Here is an 11269-nt window from a genome sequence, read left to right on the forward strand (position 1 = left end):
TCAATGCCAGCCTGTGAAAGCAGCTGGGAGGGGGGTTGTACCCTGCAAAGCCACAAGGGCAGAGCTGCCCAAGGCCGTGGATATCAGCATGACCTGGATATGAGACATGGAGTCAAAGGGGATAATTTTGGAAGTTTAAGGCTTAATGACTGGCCTATTGGATTTCGGACTTGCATGGGGCCTGTGGTCCCTTTGTTTTGGCTGATTTCTCCTATTTAGAATGGGTGTATTTACCCAATGCCTGTACCCACATCGAATCTAGGAAGCAACTAACTTGCTTTCAATTTTACAGGCCCTTATGTAGAAGGGAACTGCCTTGTCTCAGATGAGACTTTGGATTTGGACTTTTGGGTTAATGCTGGAATGAGCTAAGCCTTTGGGGGACTGTTGGAAAGGCATAATTGTGTTTTGAAATGTGAGGACATGAGATTTGGGAGGGGCCAGGGGTGAAATGATATGGTTTGGCTGTGTCCCCACCCAAATCTCATCTTGAATTATAGTTCCCACAATCCCCATATGTGGTGGAAAGGACCCAGTGGGAGGTAATTGAATCATGGGCTTGGTTACCCCATGCTGTTCTCATGGTAATGAGTCAGTTCTCATGAGATCTGATGGTTTTATAAAGGGTTTTTCCCCCTTTACTTGGCACTTCTCTTTCCTGCCACCTTGTGAAGAAGGATGTGTTTGCTTCCCCTTCCATGATCGTTGTAAATTTCTTGAGGCCTCCCCAGCCATGCAGAACTGTGAGTCAAGTAAACACTTTTTCTTTATAAATTACCCAGTCTTGGGTACTTCTTCGTATCAGTGTAGGAATAGACTAATACAGACTCAATGTCTGCTCTCCATCAATGTCATATTTAAACATTGTGCCAAGTGACTGAGCCGCCTCGGCTGGTCTCTGCTGCCTGGGGTCTGCTTGTCACTTGATCCTCTTCCTGGGAGGAACTGGGAATGTGAGATGATGTAGGGTTGTGTCCAGAGGGTCAGGCATTCATGTGTTTGTGGCATCCAATATAATTACAAGGCCAAGACATCCATGTCCAAGGAGAAGGCCCCAGGGTTACAGCCAGGAGCCCAGACTAAAGGCAGTATGGGCGAGTCAGCCAGGATGGGAGGGGAATGTTCTTTTTTTCAAAAACAGGAGGCCAGGAGGAAGAGTCAAGAAGTCTGTGCTGTTCTCCACTGGTCAGGCAGTTGAGGAATATGGCCAGATCAGTCCTCAGTGATCCCATTGTTTGCTAGAGATTCCCACTCTCTGAGCCACCCTAATGGGGAAGGAGTTGAGGGCTAGGATTGCTTGGGAACTAATGGGATGGGGCTACTTTTCTAAGCTTTTTATACCACAGGGGCAGGACAAGGGCTGCAGGGGATTGAATGAAAGGGCAGGAGAGAAGTTCATCTATGGAAGAGGCCCAGTGGTGAGATAATAAAATGTGTCAGCAAATTTTGTTTTCATTATTGAGTTGAAATCCACATAACATAAAATCAACCATTTTGAAATGTATAATTCAGTGGCATTTAGTACATTCACAATGTTGTGTAACCATCACCAGTTAGTTCCAAAACATTTTCACCTCCCTAAAAGGAGACCCTGTACTCATTAAGCAGTCACTCTCCATCCTTCCTTCCCCTAGACCATGGCAGCCACTAATCTGCTTTCTGTCTCTATGAATTTACATATTCTAGACATTTCATATAAATGGAATCATAAAATTTGTAATCTTTCGTGTCTGATTTCTTTCACTTAGCATAATATTTTCAAAGTTTATCCACCTTGTAATATGTGTCAAATACTTCATTGTGGGATTATTTTGGGGCTGAATAATATTCCAGTGTATAAATATACCAAGTTTTGTTTATTCATTTATCAGTTGACAGACTGATAGACATTTGGGTTGTTTCCACCTTCTAGCTATTGTAAACAGTGCTGCTATGAAAATTCATGTTTCAGCACCAGCTTTCAGTCCTTTGAGTATGTACCTAGGAGTGGAAGTGCTGAGCTATAGAATAATTCTAGGTTTAACTATTTGAGGAACCACCAGTTTTCCACAGTGGCTGCTGTACCAGTTTACATGCCCATTAGTAAAGAACAAGGGTTCCAATTTCTCCACATCCTCACCAACACTTGCTGTTTTAAATTTTTTTTTTTTGGCCGGGCGCGGTGGCTCAAGCCTGTAATCCCAGCACTTTGGGAGGCCGAGGAGGGCGGATCACAAGGTCAGGAGATCGAGACCACAGTGAAACCCCGTCTCTACTAAAAATACAAAAAATTAGCCGGGCGTGGTGGCGGGCGCCTGTAGTCCCAGCTACTCAGGAGGCTGAGGCAGGAGAATGGCGGGAACCCGGGAGGCGGAGCTTGCAGTGAGCCGAGATCGCGCCACTGCACTCCAGCCTGGGCAACAGCGTGAGACTCCGTCTCAAAAAAAAAATAAAATAAAAAAAAAAAATAAATAAATAAATAAATTTTTTTGTTAAAGTTGAGCTGTGCATGGTGACTCACACCTGTAATTCCAGCACTTTAGGAGGCTGAGGAGGGTTGATCACTTGAGGCCAGGAGTTCGAGACCAGCCTGACCAACATGACGAAACCCCGTCTCTACAAAAAATTCAAAAATTAGCCAGGTGTGGTGGCCACGTCTGTAATCCCAGCTACTTGGGAGGCTGAGGCATGAGAATCACTTGAACCTAGGAGGCAGAGGTTGCAGTGAGCTTAGATTGTGTCACTGCTCTCCAGCCTGGGCATTGCAAGATGCTGTCTCTAAATAAATAAATAAATAAATAAATAAGTATCCTAATGAGTGAAGTGGGTGAGGGTGAAGTGGTAGCTCATTGTGGTTTTGATTTGCATTTCCCTAATGACTAATGACGTTGAGCATCTTTATGTGCTTGGTGGCCATATGTATCCCTTCTTTGGAAAAATGTGTATTAAAACTCTTTGCCCATATTTTGATTGGGTTGTCTGTCTTTCTTTATTGAGTAGCTAGAGTTCTTTTTATATTTCTGGATACAAATCTCTTATCAGATATATGTTTTAAAATATTTGCTCCCACTCTGTAGGGTGTGTTTTCACTGTCCTGATAGTGACTTCTTATGCACCAAAGTTTTTAATTTTGATGAGGTCCAACTTATCTGTTACTGGAATGTTTATAACAACAAAACCACAGAAAAAAACCAAACAACCAAGAAACCAAACTCCCCAAATAAACAATAAAGGGAAATAACCAAGAGGCATTCAGAAATGCATGATACCTTCATACAAGAGACTACTAGGTGACTTTGGATATAGAAAAATACCTAATAACATGGAAAGATAAAGATGAAGTGGGAGGAGAAGTTTTCAAAGTAGTATGTTCTTTCTCCTTCCCTCCACCAACACGAAGTAGAAATTTGTCCAAATGCAGCAGTTTCCCTTGTGGGTGGAGTGAAAAGGAGTAGGATGAGGTTTTGCATGCTCTTTATATTTCCCATTTCTCATTGTATTTGCTCTGGCGCCCCCGGAACCGCCCACTTAGCTGCTCTCTTGCCCTCTCCTGACTCAGTCTCTTATGTTTCAATCAATCTCTGGAGGGAGGATAGAGAAAAGACAGGTGAACCCATCTTAGGGTGGCCCCAGCTGCTCCCATTGGGGAGCTCCATTTGGAGAAGGCTCCCAAGTCTGTCCCCCATCCAAGCCCTGGATTTCTTTTCTTTTCTTTCTTTCTTTCTTTTTTTTTCTTTTTCTTTTTTTTTTTTTTTTTTTTTTTTTTTTTTTTTGAGATGGAGTCTCACTCTGTTGTCCAGATCTTGGCTCACTGCAACCTCTGCCTCCCAGGTTCAAGCAATTCTCCTGCCTCAGCCACCCAAGTAGCTGGGACTACAGGCGTGCGCCACCATGCCAAGCTAATTTTTGCATTTTTAGTAGAGACGGGGTTTCACCATGTTGGTCAGGCTGGTCTTGACTCCTGACCTTGTGATCCGCCCACCTTGGCCTCCCAAAGTGCTGGCATTACAGGCATGAGCCACTGCACCCGGCCACACTTGGATTTCTTATCTGCCTCCTGGACCCCACCCAGACAGAACAGGGTCATCTTCCACCTTTGCTATTCCATTCCACCACTACTGCAGCCCAATTCCCTGCCTCTCCAGTGGGCATTGGGAGCTCAGGAAAAGAGATTCTGCTTGGGGTTCTATTTCAGACTTGGTTCTTATCCTCAATTTCTCTGTAAAATGGAGATAACGGTTAGGTAGTTATGGGATTATGATGAGATTAGGAATGCAAAGCACCTAGAATGGTGCCTGGTACATGGCAGGCTCTCATCAGATGTCCGTTCCCTTCACTTGGTTCCCTTTCCCCACATTAAAAAGGCTGCTCCAGGTGAGACCTGATGACAAACATTGAACAGACATTGTATTCACTGCTGACAAGCACCCCAAAGGAACCTTACTAAAAACTCCAGGTTGTGCAGTTTGCCTGGCACCACACAGTAGGAAGTGGAAGACCTGGACTTACAGCTCAGGGCTTTGGTCTCCTGGGGTCCCATTTGAGCAGAACCGGCCTTCCTGCTTTCCCTTCCTCTGTAGCAGGGATGGGAGGGGTGGTCCTCCCTCTTCAGGAGGCCTTGGAGCCATGCTCCAACCCCATCTTGGTTTGCCAAGTCATGTGATCCCTGGAGTGGGGATGGGACCATCAGGGACTGAAGAGGACCATCTAGACAAAGGGGAGGGAAGTTCAGGGACTGGGGTCCATTTCTCCTGTGGCAGCAGATGCCATAAGGTGTTGGCACCAGTGCTTTTGGAGGGGTCCTCCTTGTCAGGGTGCTGTGGCTCCTGGGTAGCCCTTGGCAACAGGGGTGCCCCCAGGGCCCTTAAACCCAGACTGCACTCCTGAGTCTGAGCATAGCCCTGTGTCCTCAGGATGCCTCTCACCCGGGGCCCGGTGGGTGAACAGAGGCTGTCAACAGGACAAGCAGCCACCTCTTGGGGCCAGCTCAGGCTGCTGCCTTCTTCTCACGGGGCAGTGGTCTGGGTCAAGTCAGTCCTCAGCACAGCCTCTGAACAGGAAACACGGTCCCTGCTACAGCCTCCCCCACCCCTACCTTTCAGAGGCCTCTCCCTGGCCATGGGAGCCTGGTGACCTACCATGGGGCCTCTCTCCACCCGGGGCCACTGCATCACCCCCACCAGACACGGGAGGCCTCTAGTTGGGATTTTAGTGTATTAAACCAAGGACTTTTTTTTTTCTTTTTTAACTTAGAGAAAACAAGAAGACGTGACAACACCAGAAACAAGAACATGTCTCCGGCCAGCCTGTGCTGACCAGTACACAGTGAATCACGCACAGAAAAGTATGTCATTCCGGTCGGTGTCTAGAAGCTCCACCGCCTGGCAAACAGACTGCAAATAAATAAAGTGCATGGAGACCCCATCACGCAGCAAGGGCCCCGTCGGGGAGAGAAGAGGTGGGGAGGGGAGGTGGAGAAGCAGCAGGCGGGGCTACCACTTCAAGCAGCAGGCGTGAAAAGGCAGGGACAGGAGCAGATGCTGAGGGGCTCAGCCCTGCTCCTCCCCAGCCAGCCCCTCTAGGCCAATACAGCCACGGCAGAAGCCACGGGGCGGCGGGGGGGGGAGGACATGGATTTCCATGCCCCTCTTATGGGGTGGGGCTCCCTGCAGTCGGGGGTCTCTGAGGGTAGGGACCCCTGCAGCTCTGATGCACATTTCTCCCAGTAGGGAAGCAGGTTCCAGGGTCCCAGGCCGAGCCCCTTGCATGGGGAGGGCTCAGTCACCCCCCACACTCCCACGCATGCAATCAGCAAAGAGCTTTCCTCCGTCCTTCCTGGCTGGCCCAGGAAGAGGGTGGAGCTGGGGATCCAGTCACCCAGAGGGTGACACCAGGGCTTGAAAGGGCCACATCTGTGCATCAGACACAAGGAGGCCCCTCACTCCTCTTCTCCTCCAACCCTGTGTCACTCTTGTCCTATAGAGGCTGCCCCCAGAGATCTGTTGGGAGGACCAGCAGGCTGACGGGTCCCCAGAGGTGGTCCAGGGTGGACAGGGTTGCGGGGGATGAAAGGCCAGCAGGGTCAGGGGTTCTCAGGAAACTTAGGACTAGGAGGCACGCCATCGGGCCCTGGCTGTGGGAGACTGCAGGGGGCACGAGGCAGCCACTGTCCAGCCTCTTCTGGGGTGAGGCAGGCAGCCGGCTTCATTCAGGACCTGGGTCCAGTGGGCAGCTGAGGAGGGTACATGGTAGGTGGCTGGGCCACTCTGTCCCTGAAGCTGGCCAGACTGCTGCAGTTTTCAGTCCCAGGAACTGAGAACGTGGCCCTCCGGGTACCAGTGCAAGAGATGGGGAAATGGGGAAAGAGGGTGAGGGCGAGGGTCTCTTCCTGGCTCCCCTCTGGGCTGCTCCTGACCATTGTACACTGGCTAGCAGCACACCCGGGGGCCCCCAGGACCAATCCAAGCCGTGAGATGAGATTCTCCTGTGTGATCCTGGGGATGGGGGGTCGAACTTGAGGAGAGAGAATTGGGGTCATGCCATGGGTCTCAGCCCCAGCACACCCCAAGTTTATCCTTTCACCCTCCTGGTTATGTCGTGTCTCCAGGAGCCACAACACCAAGATCACCCCCAGTTGCCCACCAAACTGGGAGGCTTGTGCCACTGCACTTCTAAGGAGCCTTGGTGAAGCTCCAGGTGGGGTGGGGAGGTTAGGCTGTGGGGGAGAGCTTGGCTCCCCAAGGGTCCTGGGGCCCATCTCTTCTGTCTCCCATCTCAGCTGTCTGTCCTCCTGATCTTCCCTGTGACCTTCCGTACTGCTCCAAAGAAAGTGAGATCCCCAGATTCCATACCCCTAGGCCCCTTTCTCCCTTGGTGCCCCAGGAGCCCTATGCTTCCCTCTCCACTTCCCCTTCCCTCCTCCCACCATGCCAGGTCTTGGAGAAGACTGGGGAGGGGTGTGGGGGCCTGCAGGCCCAGGGGCACACGCAGTTCCTCCTCCTCCTATCTGCGTGTCAAGGGCAACCCCCCACCTCCCCGAAGCCTCAGTTTCCTCTGTCATTAGAAGGGGGAAATACACCTCTCACAGTGCTGCCAGCAGATTTCAGTTCCCAAGGAACTCAGACCTTCCTTCCCAAGCCAGGACTCGATCCCTGGGCACCCCCACCCCGTGAGCCTTTGTCCATGCTGTGCCTCTACTAGGAAGGCCCTTCTTCTGTTGTTCAGGTCCTTCATGCTGCCTCTGCCCAAGCAGGTCCAGGGCCAGAGGTGCCCCAGGGCAGGGATGAGACTCTTGGCAAGGCCAAAGAAGGGGCAGGTCACCGCCAACAAACGCCAATGCCTGAAAGAGAAAGAAAGAGATGGGGACCTCAGTTGCCTGGCCACCAGACACGTCCTTGCTTTCCCCAGGAATGGCCTCCTCTGCAAGCCCCTCCTCCATCTGCTCTGCTCACCCCAGGCTGAGAGCTGCTGTGTGCTCAGGGAGGTCTCCTTTGCCCAGATCACTTCAGTACACAGTAGGCTTCTAGAGGCCGTCTGGGGCTGGAGGATGCGACTCTGGCCCTGGGAGGGCCTTGCTAGCTAGGGGCCTTAGGGAGCATGGGCTGACATGGCGGAAGAGCAAGACTGGGGGGAGGGGACGGTAGGAATGCGTCTCTCCCACTCTTCCCTGTCTCCAAATACAGGGCTTGCGGGGTGCCCTCAGGTAGGGGCAGGAGAACATGAGGGACAGCAGGAGCAGGCAGAGACCAGTCCTCTGGTCCCAAAGACAGGGCAGGAGGCAGTTTTGCCAAGGGCTGTGCAGGAGCTGCAGAGAGCCCCAGGGCTGAGGGCTGAGAAGAGAACAGACGTGGGGCTCGGCCTAGAAGAGAACCATCCGCCCTATGCCCACCGACTGGGGGGAAGGAGAGGGGTGGGGACATCGTTGCTCCTCTAGGGCCTTCCCGGGGCCACCTCCAGCCCATTACCCTCCATTCCCCAGACTGGGAAGTGGGCGGGAGGGGGCCGCCCCTCACCCTATCCTGGAATGATGACTGGAGAGGAGGGGAGAACCTGAGGCTGCCTTTCCTTTCCTCAGCTGGGCTCCACAGCTCTTTGGGCTGGTTTGCCCCGGTGCCTTCCATATTTCCCCCCGACCGCCAAGGCGCCCCGACCTCTGGAGGGCAGAGCCACCGCCCCTCCCCCATTCCAACCTGTCGCCTCCTACCTTTCTGCTCGGGGCCTGGAAAGTCAAGTCGTCGCAGCAATTCCCTCCTTCTGGTTTCCCCCTCTTTGGCCAATGTGAGGCAACAGGTAGGCCGAGCCCAGGTAGTTTCTGGAGCCCGATGGTAGGGGCCTGTTCAGTGCGTTTCTGCGCGATCCGGGGTCTCCGGACTGAGACCGCGGCCGGGCCAGGGCTGGGCCTTCGTGCTTGGGCGGCGGAGGTCTAGAGTCCAGGGGCCTGGGCCGCCCCGCCTCCGCCCCCCGCCGCGATCCAGCTGTCCTTCATGCCGGCGACCCGGCGGCCGGGAGCGGGCGGGGACACGGGCGCCCCTCCAGCCGGGCCTCCGCCACCGCCGCCGGTGCTCACTCGATACGCACTTGCAGGCGGACGTTGAGCATCACTGAGGCCACGATGTAGAAGTAGGGGAAGTTCATGCGCAGCCGCCAGGCCAGGTCGAAGAAGGTGAGCAGCGTGCGCGTAAGCCCCTTGCAGAAGGCGCTGTACGAGCCTCGGGCGGCCGCTGAGCGTGACAGACGCACCGCCAGGCCAGACAGGGCCGCCGCCGCCGCTGCCGCAGACAGAGCCGCCGACGCCGCCATGGGCCCGGGCCCAGCGCAGGCCCCGACGACTGACCGACCCGCACGAGCTCGATCCTCACGGCGGCGGGACCCCAACACTAGCGTGCCCCGTCGGCCGCCGGGAGAGCCCCGTCCGCCCCGCCCCCGCTCTCGCCCCGCCCTCGCCCCGCCCTCGGGTTCCCCAGACCAAGCCTGGCTCCGCCTCGGCCCCTCCTCCACGAGCCCGCACAGCTCCGCTCCCTCCACACCTCCTCACTGCAGGCCCCGCCCACTAGCCTAGCTCCGCTCCTAGCTTAGCCCCGCCCCCGGCAGAGAGGCCGTCCGCGCAGTGGCCCCGCCCACCAGACAAGCCCTGCAGTCTCTGCTCCGCCCACCGTCCGGTCCCGCCCACAAAGCCCTGCCTCTTTCCGGGCGCCTCCCAAGGCAGGAGCTGCCAGGAATCCCTGGGACACTGTCTCCTAGGGTGGAGCAGAAGTGGAAGAGGACAGTCTCGACCGCTAAGCTGATTCTGTACAGAAAGCACATGCAGAAACCTGTGCCTGTTCATATCACCCCCCTTCTCCCACGGTCTCCCCTGAAAACATGCCAGCCAAGACCTTCCTTTAATTCGCATTCCTCTTTAATGCGCATAGTGCAGTAATTCTGCGCTACAGAGTGCCACCAAACCCATACGCGTGCATTTTCCCTTTCTGCTATATTTGCTGGTCACGTATATCTCTTTCTTGGCGAATTTCCCCGTTGTCCTTCCCTTTTTCAGCAGTTTTCTTGATCCATACAACGTTGTCGCGGGTTTTCATTTGCTCTTGTTTATGGCTTTTTTTTTTTTTTCTTTTTTTGCCAGTGTGCTTAAAAGCCCTTTCGTGGTTTCATTCAATCTTTATTAAACGTAAACCAATCAAAACCCAGTAGCGCTTTTTCAGACTGTTTAATAAAGCGGGGAATTGCTCACACTTCGTTATGGTCATGACTTGAAAAACTATCCGCAAGAAGTAGGTTCAACCGACCCCATCCCAGTTTTCACAACAAAGATTGACGTGGGTATTTAAGAACTCTCAAAATACCTGTTCACCGTCACACTTGATCATCTCTATGGTATCCTACGTTAACTGTTTAAGGAACGCAGTAGATTCATATACACTGATTGGGCAATTGTCCTACATGATCATGTAAAAAAAGACAAAACTGAGCATCGAGGAAACTGAAGGAGATGGTGTGGAGCATGGCTGATCGGTAGTCCACTTTTCCACCTGCTGCCAAACACAATTAAATAATTTTTTAGAGAAAGGGACTCACTCTGTTGCCCAGACTGCAGTGCAGTGGTGTGGTCATAGCTCATGGCAGCCTTGAACTCCTGGGCTCAAGCGATCCTCCTGCCTCAGGCTCTGGAGTAGCTAGGACAACAGATGGGGCTACAAATTCTATATCCATGAATACATCTTTTAAGGATGAAATGGAAATAAAGATATTTTCAGATGAAAGAAGATTAAGAGAATTTGCGAATAACAGATCTACGCTTAAAGAATGGCAGAAGGAAGTTTCCTAAACAGAAATAACAGAAAGATGATGGCACTTCAGGAAGGAAAAAGTACAATTGGAAAGAGTAAATATAGGGGTAAATATAATAGATCATCCTCCTTATGAGTTTTTAAAATGATGTTTGATGGCTGAAGCAGAAACTATTATGTCATCTGATGTGATGCTTAGTATATATAGAGGAAATACTTAAAACATTTGTATTAAAAGTGAGGCAGGTAAATAAACCTAAATGGAAGTAAGATTTCTACAACTTACTGGAAATGGTTTAAAATATCCATGGTAGTAGAATGTGATGTTAATATGTATATTGTAATTCCTATTGATATGGTTTGGCTCTGTGTCCCCACCCAAATCTCACCTTGAATTGTAATCCCCATAATCCTCACATGTCAAGGGCCAGACCAGGTGGAGGTGATTCAATTATGGAGACAGTTTCCCCCATGCTGTTCTTGTGTTTATGAGTGAGTCTCAGAAGAGCTGATGGTTTTATAAGTGTTGGTATCTGGCATTTCCCCTACTTGCACTCACTCCGTCCTGCCACCCTGTTAAGAAGGTGCCTGCTTCTCTTTTGCCTTCTGCCATGATTGAAAGTTTCCTGAGGCCTCCCCAGCCATGTGGAACTGTGAGTCAATTAAACCTCTTTCCTTTATAAATTACCCAGTCTCTGGTATTTCTTCATAGCAGCATGAGAACGAACTAATACACCTACAGTAACCACTGAAGTAACTATACAAAGACATATATTTTTTAAAAACACTATGGATAAATCAAAATGAAGTTCTAAAGAATGTTCAAGTAACCCAAAGGAAGGTAATATATGGAAACAGAAGAACAAGAAGCAAAATTAACAAAGAAAAAACATATAATAATATGTCACACTGAAGTCCTAATATATCAATAATTAATGTACATGTAAGTGGTCTAAGCATACCAATTAAAAGACAGAGATAGGTAGAATGGATATAAAACAAAAACC

General features: G+C 51.2%; 1 protein-coding gene across 1 annotated transcript; it reads right to left on the reverse strand.

The window, feature by feature from the left end:
- Window positions 1–5179: 5179 nt before the first annotated feature.
- Window positions 5180–8854, reverse strand: SMIM10L2B (small integral membrane protein 10 like 2B). The gene is made up of 2 exons (XM_005594651.4): window positions 8183–8854; window positions 5180–7318 (listed from the first exon to the last, which is right to left on the reverse strand). Exon 1 carries the CDS (start codon window positions 8776–8778, stop codon window positions 8542–8544), a length of 237 nt encoding a protein of 78 aa, XP_005594708.1. The 5' UTR covers window positions 8779–8854; the 3' UTR covers window positions 5180–7318; window positions 8183–8541.
- Between the last annotated feature and the right edge of the window lie 2415 nt (window positions 8855–11269).

This window comes from Macaca fascicularis, chromosome X (genome assembly GCF_037993035.2).
Source record: "Macaca fascicularis isolate 582-1 chromosome X, T2T-MFA8v1.1".
In the NCBI taxonomy this organism is placed as follows: Eukaryota; Metazoa; Chordata; class Mammalia; order Primates; family Cercopithecidae; genus Macaca; species Macaca fascicularis.